This window comes from Culex quinquefasciatus, chromosome 2, assembly GCF_015732765.1.
Source record: "Culex quinquefasciatus strain JHB chromosome 2, VPISU_Cqui_1.0_pri_paternal, whole genome shotgun sequence".
NCBI lineage: Eukaryota > Metazoa > Arthropoda > Insecta > Diptera > Culicidae > Culex > Culex quinquefasciatus.
This window is the reverse complement of record NC_051862.1, coordinates 220551467-220572469: the sequence shown is the minus strand read 5'-3', so window position 1 is coordinate 220572469 and position 21003 is coordinate 220551467. Positions and strand designations below refer to the sequence as shown.

Below are 21003 nucleotides of genomic sequence, written 5' to 3'. Positions count from 1 at the left end.
CTCGCAACATCTGCCCGGTATGATCTATTCGATCGTGTAATATAATCGATCGGCTGAATTGAATTAAAATTGAATAAAATGGATTTAATATTTTTTCTCAATGGAGAAGATGAAAATAACCGTTTCTAACTTGATGGATTTAACCTTTTATTTTTGTTGAATGAGTCATGCATAATGTTGGAGACGCTTTTGCAATGGAAACACATGGTTGATACTGAGAAAAAAATATCTTAAGCTTGGCTCTCTACACCATAACCCCGGTGATCTTCAATTTAATAGATTTAAAGAAAGCATCTTGTGAGACACAAATGAGACCCACCTAGAATTACAAAATAAAATCACAAGAAAATTTTAATCACCGAAAAGCAATAAAACACCAAAGTACACAGAAAAAATAAATAAATATGGGGGGTTGAAATAGGGTTTGGTTGAATATCACCCCTTTTCTGAGTAATTTTACTCAAAAATATGAACCTGATAAAAATTTATCCGAAACTGATGGATATCCACCAATTTCTGATGTAATAACACTTTTTTGACACAAAATCTGTCACCATTTCCTCATGATTTGTTGTCTCAATTAAATTTAAAAAAAAATATTTATCAACAAGTCCGAGAACTCTTTTAGTTATTTTAGTGATTTAGATTTTTTATTCATTGAAGATTCTATTAGAGCATTTTGTTTAAAAAAACACAATGCTATTTTAAAAAATAATGGCTTCCGATTGACCTCCACTGAGAAATTGCTTTCAAAAGAATGTAAAAACATTACACTGTTTTCGAGAAATCAACCAAATAAAAGGCGTTATGCCTGTTCGTGAACCGGGTTTTAGTGTAGTCTCTATAGAAATGCTTTCAAAAATGAGAGGATATTCATCAAAAATACAAAATTTACTTCTAACTTACGTGAAATTTTCCAAGGATTCTGAATATGACAAAATCGAGACCAAAAAGTGCCGCTATGACGGCCTACAGGGCAAAAACTAACGTTGTAAAATGTTTGTTATAGAAAAATCGAAAAACTTTGAGAAAAACTGCGATTGGCCAAAAAGTTATTTCCGTAGGCTTATAGTCCATAAAATTACCTATCTTTTGACCTATGGGAGTATGGGTGTTGGATGCTGTTGGAAAAAGATATTAAGGTTTTAAAAAAATCCATTTTTAACTGTTATTTGCAAAAGCTATGAGAAAAAATTAAACCAATCCTGGATGTCTATGGCACATTTTGAAGTGCTTCAAAAGACCTTTCGAATGCATCTAAGAGAGTTGGAATTGAAGAAGTTTTACGGAAATGCGAGCAATTTTAAGATTTTTAATGTTTTTTCGACCTCAAACGTCAAAGCCCGTTTTACCCCACTTCCCTTTGTCGTAGAGGGCTCATATTTGGCATGAGTTCATCTCATGCATAGACAAAAGAACGCTGAAAGTTTCATCCAAATCGGAGCACCTCGATACGACCTCTAGAACAAACCGAGCAATATTTACAAATATTGCCTCTTAAAAGCTATTTATTACAAAAAAGGTTCCGAACATTATTTTTTTCAATCTTCTACCATATTACACCATGGCATTTTAAAACATTTTCTAATCAATCACTTTGTAGAGAATAGTTTTCTGAACAATTTTCAGAAAAAATATCTTTTTTGGTTCAATATAAACTGAGATATACCCAATTTTGCAAAATAAAAAGTGACTTTCTCCAAAATTTCAGAATTCAATTCTCATTAAAACAATGAACACCGCCTACTGAGTTTTTTTTATAATTTTAATAAAATAATTTCCATAAATTACATCAAATTATTATATAAGTTTTATGTTTCAGCCAAATGTTTTTATCCTTAAAAAAAATCTTAGTTGGCAGTGTTCATCATTTGAGTGAGAATAAAATTCAGCTTTTAAATGAAATACTCTCAGTTTAGCTATGTTTTATGCTCGAATGTGTATCCGCGCAATCTCTTGTTGTATTTTCAAGACGAATTATACAAAGAAAAGATTTTTATCCGGTCGTTTTGAGGCTTGCATTTTGGGGTCATTTCAAAGAATGCTAGAAATCTGGTAAATTTGAGTAGGAAACTTTTTATTTGAGGTCAAATATGTAGTTTAGAGTCTCTTGAGGCACATTCATAAGAAATTTGATGAATATGAACATTAACCCACAAACAGCTTGTTTCTCCGCGTCCATCAATTTCACATAGTTTACTTCAGTCAAAACAACAGCAGATTTTTTTTGCGCGCTAGCTGAAACGTCAACATGAAATGTGTTCGAATGTGACGCCATCACATTGGTGGTCGACATTCCAAAAACTATAATTATATTCAAATCAGCCGTTATATTGCTGATTGATGGATATAAAAAGAGATTTACGTCTGTTTATCTGTGATGAACTCATCGTTTAACATCGATTTTTCTGAAGAAAAATCCTATAACATCAAAAAAAAATCTTCAAATAAAAAGTTGCTCTGGACCCCCCGACGAAATATTTCGCCAGACCTCGCAAAATGTCGAGGAAGAGCCTTTCTTTCATGGTGCCAAATATCAGACCTGCCGAATTTTTTATCTTAATGTTCTCGAGAAATACACTGTGATGGTCATTTGAAAACGGAGGGTTTTTGAAAAAATACTGAAACTCAAACTTGAAATGCCATGCGTCTCCACCACCCAAGAAAACTGAGCGCCACCCAAATGAACCCAACATCCTCGCCACAGCAGCATCATCAACGTTTCCAGCATCCTCGCGCGCTCTTCGTCTGTTCTCTCATCCAAATCACTTTTGCTCAGCTCACGCACGCGTCGTCCAGGCCTGCTGGGATATAAATGGAAAGCTTTTTTGCACTCACCGCTTCATTCCGCGAGAATCGTTCGACGAAATCAGTGGGTTTTTTTTTCGGTCGGTTTCGGTGCTCGTTTCGATTCAGGACTAATGTTGATCGCTGTTCGCAGGATCTCTACTATAAGGAGTTGAACGAAGATTGTGCAATAAAACTGTTATATATGAAGTGAGGTGTGTAAAAGTTTTGATCTCGATCTAAAAAGTGCTAATTGTTAGTAGATCAACTACCGTAATGTGTGGAAAATGTGGTTTAATCTCCAAGCCGGTACCCGCCACGTGCTGAAATTATAGCAAATTATCACCCCGAAAGTGAAAGAGCCCGCAAGAAACAGTCAATCATTTCAACGCGGATGTGGCAATTAATAACAGTTTTTTAATGCAGTTTTGTTTTGCTCTGGTGGGATGAGCGCGCACTCGCGAGGAGAATAGAATAATTAAGATGTTTTGCCTCACGATTTGAGAGAATATTCGAACGGGGGAGGAAGGGAGCAGTGATTTGTTTTGCTTCCGATTGTAGTAACTTTTATGGCTGAAGGTGGTGGTGCATGCAACGGCGATAAACATTGCGAGATCTGGATATCTGACACGTTGGGTGTCGGTCAAAAGGTTGGCGCTAGGAGAGGAGAATTTATGTGCATCGTTGACCTTTGATCGGATGAGAGTTGAGGGAGATTGTATTGCATGGACATTTTTGTAAAGAGGGAAGTAATGCTTTTTATCAGAAAAAAAAACAACTCTAATTAAAGTTCTGTTTGGAACTTTTCCTGTGAGTTGTAATATAGTTTTGGAAGATTAAAACCAAATTTGTGAAGACAAATATATGATAATTTTCAAGGGAAATTTAACTCCTAATTGTCACAAAGTAGATATTTGTAATTTAGAACATGTTATCTAACCAATCGTTAACATTTCGATGCCTCTGTGCTCTCTTATGCTAACTAGATAATCACATCACATAATCACGAAAAGGCCATTTGAAAAATGGGCATTATTTCAGGTTTTGGTGAAGCTGAATAATCAGAGACACATTTGAAGTTTAAACTTTTTATCTTTTGTTTAAGTAGGCTGTAAGTTTTGAAAAAAAAACATACACTTATAAATTTGAAACATGTGGCACTCTCACATTTGTACAAATCGACAAGCATCTTTTTAAATTCTGAAATGTAAAATTTTCAACCTTAGAAAATTGGACGACTAGCGGTTGAGATGTTCATTTCACTTAAAAATTTACAGGTTATGTCTCAGCACAGCAGAACATTAAAAAAAAACTTTCATAAACTTCAAGAAATATTTTTAATGTGTTTGCATATCAGCATAACATTGTTTAAATTGAAATCCATTTAAAGAGGAGTCCGTCTTAATTTCAAATTTTATCAACCTCTAAAAACAATTAGATTATTTTGAATATACTTCATATATTTGCAATTCTATTCGAAAGTGAAAAAAACAAGCGTTTTCCAAATACTTCCTAGATTTAAAAGTTGGGCTACTAAAATATTATTTAAAAAAACTATTTTAAAATTTTAATCACTTTGTATTCTTCTTAGCACATTAAGATATAATATTCGGCAAGTCTGATATTTCTCACCATGAAAGAAGGGCTCGTTTCCGACATTTTGCGGAGTATTCGAAATTTTTCGTCCGAGGCATATTTTAAAGTTTTTTTTTTTTCGAATTTACATAATACACCAATATTTGACCTCCAAAACTTGCTTCTGATACCAAATTTACCAGATTTCCAGTTTTCTCTAAAAAAAACCCCAAAAATCCAAGCTGGAAGCGTCAATCCGACCGATTACTAATCTTTTCTTTGTACAATTTGCCTAAAATATCAACAATTGATTGAGACAAATACGAGCATAAAACAGTGATAAAATTAGAGTATTTCATTTAAAACCTATTTGTTACACAAGTTATATGGTGAGGATAGCTGTCAAAATTGAGACATTATTGAAGATCTTAATAAATAAATAGTTGTTTTGAGCCAGAAATGTTTTACCTTGTTGAACAATTCTAAAAAAAACATAAATCTGCTGAGTTCTGGGCCAAAGTAAAACCTTAATTTGGTGATTCCTTAAATCTTTTTGCTATTAGCATTCAAGATAAGCATTTACCTACCATTTGTTAATAACTTGATCTTGGTTTCAAATTTGCTTTAAATATGTTCCTAATCTTACGATTAAAATAACGTTTGATTAACCGAGAGATTTTTACCAATATTTTTTTTTTCAAATTAATATTTAGTTGTTTTTCCCAGTTTCACTTGATTTGAACAATATAAAGTCAATGAAAATAAATGTTTCGGCACGTTCAAATAGTTCGATTGAAAGATCTTATCTTTTCGTCTTCAAAATTCAAGGCAATTCTCCCAATGTGTATTTGCCCCAGTTCACAAACAAGATATGTTCAAAATAAAGCTATTCGAAAATGTTTTATCTAAGAATTAAATTTAAAATAAACAAAATGGTTTCGAGCTCTTTTTAAACAATTTTTCTCGCTAGTCAGATTTTGGGAACGCAAATTAAACAAATATTTTTAGCTGTAAATGTGGCCTTTATCCCTTGAATTCCTCAACTCACTAATTGCACCAGCAGGAATCTCCGCAGATTGTGCGTCATAGGTCCAAACAATCTCCCCCTCAGCCTCATAGTTGAGAGTGGGCTTTGCATGACCGAGACCGAAACTCCAGCCGAGCAGACAATTTTAAGTGAGCATGGTTGGAGCAAATGTTTGTTCAGTGGGATTGTTATATTCAATTTTTGAACAAAGTTTTTTTTCCATACTTTAATTTTAAATATTAAATTATTTCAAGAAAATTCGGGTAAAAATCGCAGCACATACCCTAAATCCACCCGGCGGCAGCCTTTCTATTATATCAACCCCGAGCAAAACCGATCGCCTTTCCAGCACCAATATCCGGCTCCACCGTTATTATGCGAGTAAACATGACTAGACAATCAATGCCGGGCCGCCGCCGCCGCTTCTTCACCGATGACGGTTGACCTTGCCGATCATCAAACCGCAAACAACAAACAGCCCCAAATCATCTGCCAAGTCCGCCTTCTGACGTCCTGTGCGCCGAAGAGTTCACAGCTGAGATGCTGATCTTTCAGAACAAAACGTGTCAGGACAGAAAACGTGACCGTTAGTTGCCGGTTTTTACCGGTTCGTTCCAGCAAAGGTCACATCCGCCACCGCCGAAGTTCTTACCTTGCTTCAGAACGTACAAACGTCCTTGGCATATTGAAAGCTTAAGCTCAAGTCTCAGTTCCGCTAAAAATAGTTAGAACAACAAGTCGTTCGCAATTGCCACATAAGTACACGTGAATTTTAAACTTTTAAATCAATCAGGTGTGAAAAAACAACAACCGCGCGATAACACAAACAAATGCTCTTACTACAGGAAGGTGATGAAAAACAAAATAATCATTAAAAAGTGGAGTGCGGCGAAAAAAAACATGCTAAACTGCAATTAGTTCGTGAACTGGAACAACTCTCGTTGGTGTGCGCCTCTTGCCCTGGAGAGGGCCGGAGTATTTAATCTGAGAATTTCGATCGCCCCGAGGAACTCACAGACTTGACACGCAGCAGCAGTTGTGCTAATTATAGAATCCGCTGGCGGGAATTTATAGCAAATAAAACGTGATTAGTGGAAGAGCAAAAATGAGGAGGCAGAGTGAATCGACACCAGTGGAAACCGTTGAAATTTGCTCGCCAAGACAGATATCGGAAGTTCAGCGACAGCTGGATAGGAGGAGTCACCGTCGTCGTCATCGGCGCCAGCATCAACTGCAACATCAGACGCTAAAGTTCAGGAACCACTTGTTCATACTGGTCACGGCGGCTGCAGCGACGGCTGCGATGGGAGTTCTAGCTGCAGGTGAGCAGAATGAGAGATGCATGAGAATTGCTTTTGTTATCATTCATCAAGATCAAGATCAAGTTTTAAGAATTTAGCAAAAAGTTGCATTACAAATTGTGCACAGGTTTGATAAAAGTTTATTTTCCAGATTTTGAAGACGATTTAAAATGTTCACTAAGCGATCGCTTTAAATTTTCAAGTTATCGACATTTCTAGTCCGTCCATCCCGGAAATTCCCGGGACAAAAATCCCGACATTTTTCCAAAACCAGGAATTCCCGAATCCCGGGATTTTTTATATTTTGTCCCGGGAATTCCCGAAATTGAAAAAAAACATGTAATTTTAGTTCGGTAATATTTTTTTTTTGTAGAAATACATTAATAATTAAATACATAGTAATCGAATAGAATTTAAAAGCATTAAAATTTCGCTGGAATGTTGCACAAAAACTAAAAATAGTCACTCATGGGCACTACTTTAAAAAATCGAAAAACTGTTTTTTTTTTTTTGATAAATCATACTTTCTGTAAGTAGGTACTTTTCTATTGCAAATTCTATATTACATAAAAACCAATAAGGCCGTCGCAAATATTTTTTAAAGCTTATGTCCATCGTCTCTGACCAAATTCGAGGGGGGTGGGGGGGGGGGGTTAAAATTGAATTTATGAGCCATGGTTTCAACATTTGCTTGAATAAAGGGTTTTAAAAAGCATTATAACCCTGTCCGGTTATTTAGCAATCATAAGTTTAAAAAATATCTAGGAATTGACGAAAATTTTATGTTTTGCGAAAAAAAGGTTTTTGCGGTGCTGTGCATTGGAATTTCATTAAAAAAAACGAGCCCAAGCATGCTAAACATGATAATCAATGCAGAAAAATGCATTCTAGATTGTTTTCAGTTAGGGCGTCCAATTTTTCCGAGTTTTTGAATTTTCCGGGAAACGGGATATTTTTTTAAATCCCGGGAAATTTTTTAAACAGAAAGACTGTCTATGTTTTCATTGAATTTGTTATGTTTTTCAAGCTTACAGTCATAGAATTAGCTCAATACACTCAATTAGTGATAAAGTCTTCTGTATAGGAGTGCTCGACACCTTTGTTAATCATCACCTTGAACCGAGAGGGTTGAGCTTACAAAAGTGGTGAGGAAACGGGAATCAGCGTGTAGCAGGGGAAGAGGACGGAAGATAGTTCGCGGAAGGAGAGAATTGGCGTGATTCTGGAGCAGTTCCGAAAAGGAACCTTCTACATCTGGCGACGAGGACAACAGGATGGAGTGAAAGTGAAAAAGTCTAGCGGAATTAGTGGACGGATTTGCAGTGAATGGAACCGACGGATTCTAGTTTTGCTGTTTTGTGAATTTCGGTGCCCCATCGGGGCGTAGCGCTGCCATGTTTTTCCATTGTGTTCTACGATTAGCAGGCGTAGAAAACTGTTATACATGCTTGGAATTTGACGTTGGATTACATTACATTTTTTTTAAAGGTTGATTATGTTCAATTAAGGAATTTCAGAGGACTACAGAATTTTTACAACTTTGAGAATTTGGCGCATTTACTGAGGAATTTGCTTGATACTCTGAGGAGAGGTTGTATGTTCAAAACAAATTAAGGTTTGTTGTTACGGAACTCTGAGGAGTTTTCGCATTTTCTATGCACTATGATAAATACTGTGAGGAGTGATTTTTCGTTTTTTTCAAGACAAATTGAGATTTGTTGTTGGAACTCTGAGGAGTTTTACGCATTTTCTAAGGATTTTGATTTATACTCTGAGGAGTATTTGTACGTTCAAGACTAATCGAGATTTGGTATGAAACTCTGAGGAGATAATTTTCTGAGGAAATTGTTGAATACTCTGAGAAGAAGTTTAACGTTCAAAACAAGTTGAGGTTTTCTTCTACGAAAGTCTGAGAAGTTAGCACATATTCCGAGGAGTTTACTAATCGATATTTTTGGTTGAAGATACTTAAGTGTTTAGTTCAGGTTGACTATTCTCATTTCTCCACGCTGTTCTGGAGCGAGCAGCATTTGTGAGGAAAGCTAAAAAATGGGAAAGCTGTAAGTCGGATATATACATTTGATTCGTGACACCCAATGAGACTATCAATGAAGGAAAGCAATATTCTTGCATTTCGGTAGCAAACAGCTGCAGAGGGTTTCACAATTTCCCTGTTCACTTTGCAACACAGATTCTGCATTTGAGCGAGTTCGACTGAAATGAAATAGTGATAAATAAATATACTACTTTTGTCTTGGTGATCAAATAGCAGAAAATAGCGGCAGTTTTTGAAAAGTTTAAGTCAGGTGTGCGAGTCAGATAAGCAAGTTTTTGTCGTGAAAGAGGTCGGAGAGCACAGTGAAATATGAATGGGCAGATAAAAAAAAAACTTGGGAGGAGGTCCGACATAACCTAAAAGGAGTAATGTGATTTCGTTATGAGAATACGATAAATAACACAAGCTGCACGTTAGGATTGCTGGTTGCTGGTAGACGCCAGAATGGATGCTGACGTGATTGATATTCCACTTGCAACGTAAAAAGCCAGTAGCGTGTAACATGTACATGATCGATAAGATAGATAACTGATTTGTTGCTCATTGCATAGTTAAGAAGTTCCCCGTTAAATAAGATCCAGTAAACTAAAATTCTATTTGTGGAACTCCAACTAATTAAAATGAGGACCTCATTGACGGAGAATATGTTCGACGCGAATTGGGCGTAAAAATCGTAACCTTCGCAGTTTCGATATTACGTGTCGTATCAACTAAATAAACTTTGGGGGGGATGTAGAGGAGTGCTCGACACCTTTGTTAATCATCACCTTGAACCGAGAGGGTTGAGCTTACAAAAGTGGTGAGGAAACGGGAATCAGCGTGTAGCAGGGGAAGAGGACGGAAGGTAGTTCGCGGAAGGAGAGAATTGGCGTGATTCTGGAGCAGTTCCGAAAAGGAACCTTCTACATCTTCACTTCAATTTTGAACAAGAATAGCAGTTTTAGTTAATTTAAAAAATATTAAAAATGTTTGTTTTTTGTTCTTTGTTATGCTTTGGATTTTTAATGAATCATAATTTTTAATCCAATGTGATTCAAATTATTTCATATTAATAATCACAAAATTCTTATTAATATATTTCTTTAATTTTTTTATATGAAATGACTAAAAACGCTAAAAAATTTAATTGAAGCTGTAAAAAAAAGAAACGATAACAAATAAAATGAATCCATCCAATGTAAAATTTTAGAAAAGTTTAGAATTTTATGTTTTATATAAAACATATTTTACAAACTATCTTAAAGTCACTACCGCCAACTTTTTTAAGAGCAATAAATTTTAAAATTTGTTTTGGAGGTCGTCTAAATTCTTAGGCATCTCTATACACGGAGAAAAAAGAGTTCCCAAAATCGTGAACAAGCGTTCATGAAAATGGGAACCTCGAACAAAGTGTTCAAATTTCATGGTACGTTTTTCAAAATCGTACCATGGAATTTGAACACTTTGTTCGAGGTTCCCATTTTCATGAACGCTTGTTCACGATTTTGGGAACTCTTTTTTCTCCGTGTAGGGTATCCAATCATCAAATCCCTCCCCACCTCCCCCGTTGATCGTGAGGAGTCGACCAAAAGGACAAATGAGTGGTGATGTGTCATTCGGCACATTCCTGACGCATTTATTTTCCTTATCGGCGCCAACCTAGCTATTGCGAGCTTTATGCTCGGCTAGAGTACGGTCAACCAAGCTAAGCTAAGCTAAGCTAATAAATTTTAAAATTTGTTTACTAATTGTTTTGTTGATTATAAAATATCAGAACATTATGCTGTCTTAACTCGTTACTATTGTCCTAAATTGCTCCAGATTAGTGCGTCCATCCCGGGAATCCCCCCTAAACCGGGAATTCCCGAATCCCGGGATTTTTGATATTTTGTCCCGGGAATTCCCGAAATTGAAAAAAAAAACATTTTTGGTCTGAAAACTCAGATTAGGTTGTGGAAATAGATGAACAGTTGAATACTTAGTAATCGATATCAATTTTAAAGCATTAGCAAATTTGTATTCGGCATATATCAACATTTATTTGGCTTATAATGGATTTTTTTTAAATTTTAGTTTACGGATCCCCAAAATGCCTAGCGCTTAAAATATTTTTCATTAAACTTTATTTATTTTTTAAATATTTACGTTTAATGATGGCTTTAAGCGTGAAAAATCATATTTAATTATTTTTCATCTGGTATCTGGAACAAATTAGGACAATAGTAACTAATTAAGACAGCATGATGTTCTGATATATTTTTAATTATCAAAACAAGTACATCAATATTCAAATTTATTGCTCTAAAATATTCTGTACCTATTCAGACTGCTGTCCCGATTTCTCCCAGTTGGCGGTAGTGGCTTAAAGATAGTTTGTAAAATATGTTTTATATAACACATGAAGTTCTAAACTTTATAAAATTTAACATGGATGGTTTCATTTTATTTGTTTTCTTTTCTTGTTTTTTATTACAGTTACTGTGATTTTTTTTAAGCTTTTGCAGTGATTTCACATAAAAAAATGAAGAGATATAATTAATATTTTATGACTATTAATATGAAATAATTTGAATCACATTGGATTTAATATTATGATTCATTAAAAAAATCCAAAGCATAACACAGAACAAAAAAACAAAACATTTTTTTTAACTAACTGAAAACTGCTGTTCTTGTTCAGATTGAAGTAAAGATTATCACCAATTAACAGTATTGAGCTAATTCTACGATTGTAAGCTTGAAAAACAAAACAAATTTGATGAAAACATAGATTTAATGACATTTTAGAAAATTTCCCGGGATCCCGGGAATTCCCGGGACTTGAAAAATATTTTTCCCGTTTCCCGGGAAATTCAAAACCCGGGAAAATTGGACGCCCTACCCCAGATGCCGATGTTTGATGTTTGAAAAATAATAAAATATGATTTTTTTCAAGTTTAAAATCATCATTAAACGTAAATATTTAAAAAATAAATAAAATTTTATGAAAAATATTTAAAGCGCTAGGCATTTTGCGGATCAGTAAACTAAAATTTTAATAATTTTCCCTTATAAGCCAAATAAATGTTGATATATGCCGAATACAAATTTGCTAATGCTTTAAAAATGTTATCGATTACTAAGTATTCAACTGTTCATCTATTTCCACAACCAAATCTGAGTTTCCTGACCAAAAAATGATTATTATTTTTCAATTTCGGGAATTCCCGGGACAAAATAACAAAATCCCGGGATACAGGAATTCCCGGTTTAGGAAAAATCCCGGGATTTTTGTCCCGGAAATTCCCGGGATGGACGCACTATTTTCAGTTGATTCAACTTCTATTTTCATTAAAATTTTGAAGTTTTTTGCCCTCTGGACAAATTTTGAAGGGGGGCTGACATAAATTTGAAAAATTTAATGTTACACCTAAAACGGATTTTTTTTGGGTACAACGTGTCTCGTAGCGCAGGGGTTGCGGCTTCGGCTGCCGATCCCGATGATGCTATGAGACGCGGGTTCGATTCCCGCCTTATCCGCTGAGCTTCTATCGGATGGTGAAGTAAAACGTCGGTCCCGGTTTCTCCTGTCTCGTCAGAGGCGCTGGAGCAGAAATCCCACGTTAGAGGAAGGCCATGCCCCGGGGGGCGTAGTGCCAATAGTTTCGTTTTCGTGTTTAAAAAAATATAACTCTGGCCGTTTTTATCTTGTACCTTATTTTGGCAATCATTACTGCTTAATCTGAAATAGAAAAAAAGCGTTCTAAGAGAATTGTGTAAAACCTCAAAAGTGATAAGAAAATGTCGAAACCATTGCTCAAAAGCAAACAAGAACTTCAAAGTCCTCCCCCTAATCTGATAATTATAACTGTGATTTACGACCTTATTGATAGAGATCGATCGAACGCGGGGCCCCGCACAGTTTTAGCGCATATTAAAAGTTAATGACTCTGCCAAGTCCGGGATAAGAATATAAATAATATTCACGCGCCACGCAGAAAAAAAGGAATAAAAGCTAAGATCGCCATCAGCTGCACGCGACTAGAAGTGAGGTAGATGCACCCGCAGGGGAGGGGTTTGATATTGAGTCATCTAGAGTAGATTGTCTTTTGTTGAATCAATAATGATGAAATTCTACAATGATTTTCAGAACGCAAACTTCAAGCAAATGGACGGGTAATTTTCAAATTCTTACGTAGAGAAGCTAAACAGTACGGTGAGTGATTAGAAGATCTGACTCACGTTCTGCACAATTAGTAACTGCACAATAGCACTCAAAATTTACACAATTTGATCCCAATATAATACAAATCTAAATAAGAAGATGGTTTTAAGATGTATGATTTCAACTTCGTTACAGAACCTGCCCTTCCAGCTGAGATCCGGTGCTCACACCATGATGACCTGCTGTACGCGATCCCAAACTCCGGTTGTTCATCCTATTACCGGTGTTATCAACGGACCGTGTTCCGGCACCGATGCAACGAGAAGTCCGTCTTCGACTTTTATCAGCAAAAGTGCGTCCGAAGTGAAGGTTGGTTGAATTGTCTGATTTTGTAGTGGTTTTGAGACTAATTTGAAGATTCTATTCCAGCGACCTGCTACGAACCGGTCTGCACGGGTCGCACCAACGGGCTGTACCCCGACACTACGCAGGGATGTCGAAGGTCCTACGAGTGCCAGGGAGGTGCGTTGATAGCTGTGGAAAATTGTCCCCACGGATTTCGGTTCAGCGGAGGCAGCTGCGTGCCACCTCATGAGGCGGGAAGCTGCGACAGCCCGGCCACCTCAGCGATAGCGATTCCGTTCGACGGAGATAACCGGTGTTACGGGCTGCAGAACGGGAACCACATCATCGATGACGATCACTGTAAGAAGTTTATGATTTGTCAGGATAACAGCGTGATTGAAGTGTTGGAGTGTCCGTACGGGTACGTGTACGACGAGCTTACCATGCGGTGCGTATTCACCGGTGGAATCGAATCATCCGGATGTATGACCAACTATATGGACGAAGTGGATGATGCCTGTGCGAGACTTCCGGGAGGATTTCATCTAGATCCAACGTCAAAGAGTTGCACGAGTTACATCAAGTGTTCCAACGGAAGGCTGGAGTCCCAACATGACTGTCCAAAAGCCAGCGTGTTCAACGGAGTTCAGTGCGTGCCCCAGTTTCTGTACCATTGTCCGAGGTTGGCCCTTCCTGGAGATATCTGCGAGAGGAAGCTCGATGGACTACACACTGATCCCCGCAAGGGATGTGCGTTCTACGTTCGATGCAACGGCCACAGAACCATTGACAGCTTTTCGTGTCCGTCAAGCTTCCACTACAACCCAGAGGACAACATGTGCGTAGATCGTAGCCGATCCAGCGAGATCTGCCACGAAGTCGGCTACTCCAGCGATTGCACACAACGGTCAGCCGGATTCTACCAGGACTTTTCCGACGCGTCCAAGTGCTCACACTACTTCTACTGCTTCAACGGTAACAAAACCACGCTCCGTTGCCCACCCGGCCAAGTCTTCGACGGTGAAAACTGCGTCCCATCCTCCTCGTACCCCTGTCCCAGCACAGCATCGGACTCTTGCGTCAACAAACCCAGCGGATACTACCGCGACCCTAGCGGCGGCTGTCGATCCTACTTCTACTGTTCCACCGATGGCACCAAGACGTCCTACCTCTGCAACGCAGGTCAAATCTTCAGCGCCGGTCACTGCGTAGAGCGCCTCGCCGACGACATCTGCAGTGAAGACCTCGTTTGCGCGGGTAGATCCGACGGCTACTACCAAGATCTGACCTCAAACTGTCGCAGCTACTTCTACTGCCAGCAGGGGGAAAAGCTGCAAACCCTAACCTGCCGAGGTAGTCGTCTCTTCAACGGCCACAGCTGCGTCTCCCAGGACGCGTACACGTGTCCCCACGAAGCGGCCATCGCAGCCGACCCGCTGCTGAACTGCATACCGCGTCCCTGCGAGCAGGACTGCAGTAAAAATGGCTTCCAAAACGATTACGACAGCCGGTGCCAGGATTACTTCTTCTGTATCGACGGCAAGAAGACAACGCTGTCCTGTTCCAATGGCCAGGTTTTCAATGGGGAAATCTGCGTGCCCGCCGACAAGTTTCCATGTCCAAAGTACTGCGAAGCGACGGTAGCGTGTAATTAGTGCTTACCTGGAACCATAAACCTTTTCGGATTAAGACTTATTTATTGAGAGAAGAGGCAGGCTAAGGAAGCTGAAAAAGTGAAAGCAAAATGAGCCGAGACGGGGGCTCATTTTAATTGGTAATGGCGATTTTTATGCCAATTTTAACGAACGGGGCTAGGGTAGGTGACACGCTGCTGGGGAAGTCATCCTTGAAGGTGCGCCTTATGATGTTCAAACTTGATGCATTTACAATACTCACTACCTGTAGGACAGTACTCTAATATTTAGAATAATTTTGAGAGACAGTTTTCATACAATAATCGTTCGGTAAATAACAAATAACAATAAAAATTAATCCAGATCTGTAAACGGTATGCAAAATCAATGTTTTGTATGCAGTAGGCTTGCAATAATTTATGTTCTTTATTTATTATTTGACAAACAAATATATTAAACGTTTTATTTAACATTGTTTTGATTTTTAATTCTGGCACTGGACTCATAATTCCAGAGGTCGCTGGTTCGAATCCCGAGGCGGACGCAAAAAAAAAAAAATTCTAAGTGTAAAATATAGGTATTCGGTGCCCTCTCCCCGTGCCATACCTTCACACTTAGGAGACCAGGGAGGCGGAGTCTTGTCGCAAAAAGAACGATACACACCTGTGGATCCGTTGACGAAACCGCAAGGTTTAAGAGGGCCACATTATAAGGTGTTACGTCGATTCCGTTTTTGATTTTTAATTCAATCACAAATCCTTTTTGGATACGATTTCAAGAAAACAATATTTTTAAGATATAATCGTCAAATTATCCGATTTTATTTTTGTACTGAATTAGAAATTGAGGAATCCTCAATGAGGATTCTAAACACCCAGTCCTTGACAATTATAGGACCTTTTCAAAAAAAAACTCTAGAGGTTGCAATAAACTTTTTTTTTTGTTAATGGTGTTTTTGAAAGCGCCTAAAGTCAGGGATATTCAAAAACAGCCTAAAGGCATAAATAAAAAAAATGTTTATGGGACCTCTCAACACAAGATGTTATGTCACAATTTTAAATCCTTTCTAGTTAAATTTAAGTATTTGCAGCGCCGTACCTAGGGGTTGGCGCAGTTGGCGACCGCCAAGGGCGCCAGCCCTTGGGGGGCGCCGAAAACGATGATTGTACAAATTTGTCATGTTATTATAAAATCCTAGAAAGGTATTCAGAACAAAAGGGGCGCCAAATTTTAAAGTAGGACTACAAAATAACTCGATAATCTTGGTCGGAATATTACAAATATTACTTATAACACTTGGGGCGCCAAAATCAACTATTTCAATAATTATACCAGAATTAAATTTAAAATTAAATTCTCTCAATTCATTTATCAAAGGGGGCGCTCAAGTGGCAAAAATTTCAGGGTTTTATAACAATTCTTTGAAATAGCTAGAGATTTTATATTTCAACTGCAGTATATAAATTCAATTTAAATTTCACAATTTTTCCAGCATCAGGAACCATCAAGCTTTTCTATGTTTTGAAGTATTTTTTTCATATAATCAGCTATTTAATTGAAATTTACACATTTCCATTGAAAATCTGAAATAAAAAGAATAAGATATTTCAAGTTTAAAGAAAATGGCATTTGAGATATTTTTATCGTTTTAAATGCAAACGTTGCGTTGAGATTGGCCTACGTTTTCGAAATACTGAAGTGTTTAAATTGAATATTTCTAACCCAAAAAATGCTTTGACTTTTGTTAAATTTCTAGCAAAATATTATTTTTTTTTTCAACATAAAAATGTTGTTTTTTTAAGAGCACAAAAATTGCTCTAAATATATTGTATTCTGCTGCTTGTATTCAATTGCTTGTAGCAAGAGTGAAAATGTAAAATTTGGGTGTCTAAGTCGTAAAAGTAAAATATTATACAATTTCTTGTATTATTTTGATTTGCCGAAACACCATTATCGCGGACCCATTAGAATTTAAACCAAAGCAAAATTCCAACTCCAAAAACAGCAATATTTTTTGGGAAAACACAAAGTTCCACTTAATTTTGCTTCTAGGGTCAATAATTTGAAGAATGTTAGTAACATTTTCCTTGTTTTTGTTTTGTTATGTTTTAATGGAATGGATAAAGTTGCTTATCTTTCACATACATTTTTTTTTTATTTCATGGATTCCATGTGTTGGGCTATCCAGTGTAATTTCGCCTAAATTTTCACATTTACACAAACGGTTCTAAATGCTTTGTGTGTAGAGGGTGACTATTCTCGAGATTTTCAATTTCCCGGGAATCGAGAGTTGAATTTGGAAATTTCCCGGGAATTCCCGGGACCTGGTAGTGTTTATAACTATGCCAATAGTGCCAGTAATGTATAAAGAAAAGTTATAAATGTGTTTCTTTTCAATGAATTCAGTTACGATTTATTCATGCTTATTTAATGAAACGTTAATTAGTAGCCTCATTATTTTTGGGAACTATGATTTACTTCTTGATTTTTTTCTGAATCTGCAATACAACTTGTTATTAGATTTTTGTGAAATAACAAAATAGCTAATATATAATTTCCCAGTATCGGAATTTTTACAATATAATAAATAGCGACTCAAAACAACAATTTTAATATTTTTTTTTCTTTTTTAAAACTGAAAATATGCATTGAAGAAATAGTGATCCGGAAAACCCGAATGTATACATTTCGCGGACTTTACAAAGATTTCCAGAGTTTTTTTTCTAAGATATAATTTAATATTGAGGTTTAAGCGAAACACAAAATTACTTCATGACATTAAAATAATAAGAATAAAAAAAATGGATTATAAGAATTGCTATGCTTGAAAGAGAATATGAAAATTATACTCTTAGAAATAATAAACAAAAATATAAAAAATAGACTTTCTTTTTGTGGCTAACTGCTAAGTATGCTTTAAGGTTAATTTTGGGGTCCACATTATTTTAAGTTTTCCCAATTATAGTTATTGGAATTTTTAATAAGTTAAAATTTACACTTTCTGAATTAGAAGATAAGAGAAGCATTGGTTCATTCGAACTTGAACATCTTACATTGAACACCCAATGTTCTGAACAATTTCGAATTTTCAATTTTTTTATTTGTTTATATAATTTTGCTTCGACCAAATTTCCCGGGAATCGAGAGGTCCAAAAATGGTCGATTTCCCGGGAATTCCCGCTCGTCACCCTCTATTTGAGTGTAATGGTTTTTATACAAAATTTTAAGAAACTTTAGATGTCGAAAAATAAACACAAAAAATTTCAATGTGCTAAAAAGGTAAAACTAATTGCCTTTGTTTGAAGCTATAAATTTTCAAAAAACAAATTTTAGGAATTTTATATCAATCAAAAAACACAGTCACAGAGAAGAGAAATATTGTTTTCAAAAATAAATTGAAAAAAAAATAGATTCAAAAGGAATCCATCCAAAAACAAGTTTGAAATCAGATCAAATTCTGTTTAAAACGATAAAACAACACTCTGCTATTTTCAGTCAACATTAATCCTAAAGCACCTTTTCGTTACAACCTATCTGTATTGGAAAGATATAAATCGATTGAATTGGTTTAAAAATAATAAAACATTAATTTGAATATTCTTCAAAGAATTAAATTGTGGTTGGATTTTTTAGCTGTTATATTTATTCAATCAATTACCATTATATTATAAAAACTCTTTGAAGCAATCGCTGAAAATTTAAGTAAACATATCAAAATGATGAAAAATTTGGAGGGGCGCCAAATTGATGCTTCGCCAAGGGCGCCGTGGACCCTAGGTACGGCTCTGAGTATTTGTAACCAATTTTTCTAAGCATTTCAAAAATATTATGGGTGCTTAATCTTAATGAAAAATTTTCAAACCAAACACAAAAAGCAATAATTTCAACCTTAAATTTGAAAACAGACTATTTTATCACAAAACAAAATTCCAGTACAGTTGTACACTGAAAAAAAAGTTGAATTTTGGAATGTTGAAAATGTGGTAGGTTGAATATTACCTCTTGTTTTGAGTAATATTACAAAAAAAATGTGAACCTGATGAATATTCATCAAAAACTGATGGAAATTCATAAGTTTCTGGGGTAAAATTTATCAATTTTTTTGCCACAAAATCTGTAACCATGTCCTGATGAATATTACAATCATTTTTTTTGTGTATTATAATCACTAGTTGTCATGAAATCTGAGTTTAAGCGGAACAATATATTTTAGAGAAACATCGATACATTGAAATTTCTCAAATCAATTTTTAATATTAAAAATATTTCTGCTCAACATGGTTGGTAACGCAAGCAAATGGATTTCTTTGAATTTTTGCTTTATTTGTCCCCTGATTTTTGGACTAGTATCGGAGAGGAAGGAACTTTAATTTTGGTAAATATTTGCAACTTTTTAATTTTTAATGAAATTTGATGTGATTATGATGATGATTGCTAAAAATCGGGAATTATTTTTGCGAATAACTATTTTTTCAAAAGTTCAAAATGGCTTCTATTCAAATTGAAATAAGGAATACATGAGAAAAAAAAACCTTCCAAATTTAAGAAAATATAAACAAAAGTCGACCAGAAAATTATCCTTTTCTTTTTTATTTTCTATTTTCCAATTTTTGTTTTTAATTTATTAGCAGTTTGACACTGAATTATAGTTTTCAAAAGGTGTTTTGTATGTCTCAAATAAGATTGGTACAAATTTTATCTGAAGTTTTGATCCCTCGGCTCAAGCCCAATGTTAAAAATTTTGAATCAAAAGTATCACAGAATGCTTTATATATTAGTACAGTTCTGTTATTACCAAAAAATTGCAAAATATCAATGAATTTATGAAAATATTTTTCCCAAGGTTTTGTATCTTTTTCAGACTGTGGTCCCGAATTCAAAATTTGCAAAAAGTCTAAAAGTGCTCCATTTGAATAAAAAATTCAAAAACAAACGTTAAGCAATTAGAAATACTTAAATTGATTTGAAATAGTGTATAATCAATTGTACAAGATTTTTTAATGACAATCTAAATTTTTTTTATTGGTAGGGTTAGTGAATTTTCACGATTTCGCGGACAGCGTGAAAATCGTGAAATTTGAAGATTTCCGTGAAATCCCGTGAAATTTATAAATTCCTTAAAATAATAACAAAATCAATTTATCATTCATAAAAGACTTTTTAAGTAAATTTTATTAGTTTTCAATTGAAAATGTGATATGGACCATTTGAAAAATTATCAGCAAAACCTACATTAACATGAAATTGATAAAACATTTACTAAGAAATGAATGCTGCGCAAGCTCAAATGATGTTAACAAAAATCAGTCAAAGAAAAAAAAATATTCTCGCATTTTTTATAAACTCTGTCTTTTTTAATCGAAATTTGTTAAATTTGCTTGAACAAGTATATTGTGATATACACAGTTTTTTTTTTTAATTTATTGTTTATTTAGAAATCAATTAAAAGCAAACATTCAGTGAAAAAAGTCGTCTTTCCCTTTTCCTGCAGTCAATAATTAAACGGAGGAGCAAAAAAAAGATCGTAAAATTTTAATTCTTCAGAGTTAAGAAAAAAAAAATGAGAAAATAGATTGCTATTTACTTGATACTTTTGAAAATATTTTATCAATTTTATTTAGGAAACTAGCTTAATTTGACAATATTTTCATTAGCCGTAATAACAATGTAATCATCATTTAATTTGAGATTTGAAACATATAATTTTAAAAGAGATAAAGAGATTCATGCTTGGTTTATTCAACATTAAATTAATATTTATTAGTTAGTTTTTTTCGATTTATTTTTTTATCTTTAAAGTCACCTTTTAAGAAAAGAACAGCTGTTTAATTTTCACAATATTTAATTATTTGGGTTAATGGCTCCGGTGGAAATTTAAAAAAAAAATGTTTTCTGTTCGGATTTTGAATAAAATTTTGAAGATTTTGCTACAGATTAAATTATTTTTGCCTATTGATTTTAAATTTAGTTTTTGAAAAGTGAGATGAAAACTCTAAAAATATTTTCTACTGGGCAAAATGTCGCAAAGCAAGTTATTTTAATTGTTAGAATGTTTTGTTGAATTTGACTTTAATGTAAAATTCAATAAAATGTTAAAAATAAAAATGGAACCGTAAACTGGGGTCAATCGGGACACATGGAGCGAATTGGGACAG

General features: G+C 35.2%; 1 protein-coding gene across 8 annotated transcripts; it reads left to right on the top strand.

The window, feature by feature from the left end:
- Window positions 1–2858: 2858 nt before the first annotated feature.
- On the top strand, window positions 2859–15320 carry LOC6035779 (neurogenic locus notch homolog protein 2). 8 transcript variants are annotated; one of them, XM_038256803.1, is made up of 5 exons: window positions 2859–3002; window positions 6235–6711; window positions 12855–12920; window positions 13065–13238; window positions 13299–15320. In XM_038256803.1, the coding sequence occupies exons 2-5, from the start codon at window positions 6495–6497 to the stop codon at window positions 14867–14869; spliced, it is 2028 nt and encodes a 675-aa protein (XP_038112731.1). In that variant the 5' UTR covers window positions 2859–3002; window positions 6235–6494; the 3' UTR covers window positions 14870–15320. The 8 variants fall into 8 exon arrangements, with proteins under 8 accessions (XP_038112731.1, XP_038112729.1, XP_038112727.1 ...); XM_038256801.1 differs by having other exon boundaries at window positions 6183–6711; XM_038256799.1 differs by having other exon boundaries at window positions 5739–6711.
- Window positions 15321–21003: the final 5683 nt, after the last annotated feature.

What these genes read in the sequence shown, in the direction of transcription:
- LOC6035779 (XM_038256803.1), top strand. Translation starts at nt 6,495, where the DNA reads ATGAGGAGGCAGAGTGAATCGACACCAGTGGAAACCGTTGAAATTTGC. An exon ending in GATGGGAGTTCTAGCTGCAG is followed by an intron (nt 6,712 to 12,854) that starts GTGAGCAGAATG and finishes AATGATTTTCAG; the next exon opens with AACGCAAACTTCAAGCAAAT. An exon ending in TAGAGAAGCTAAACAGTACG is followed by an intron (nt 12,921 to 13,064) that starts GTGAGTGATTAG and finishes ACTTCGTTACAG; the next exon opens with AACCTGCCCTTCCAGCTGAG.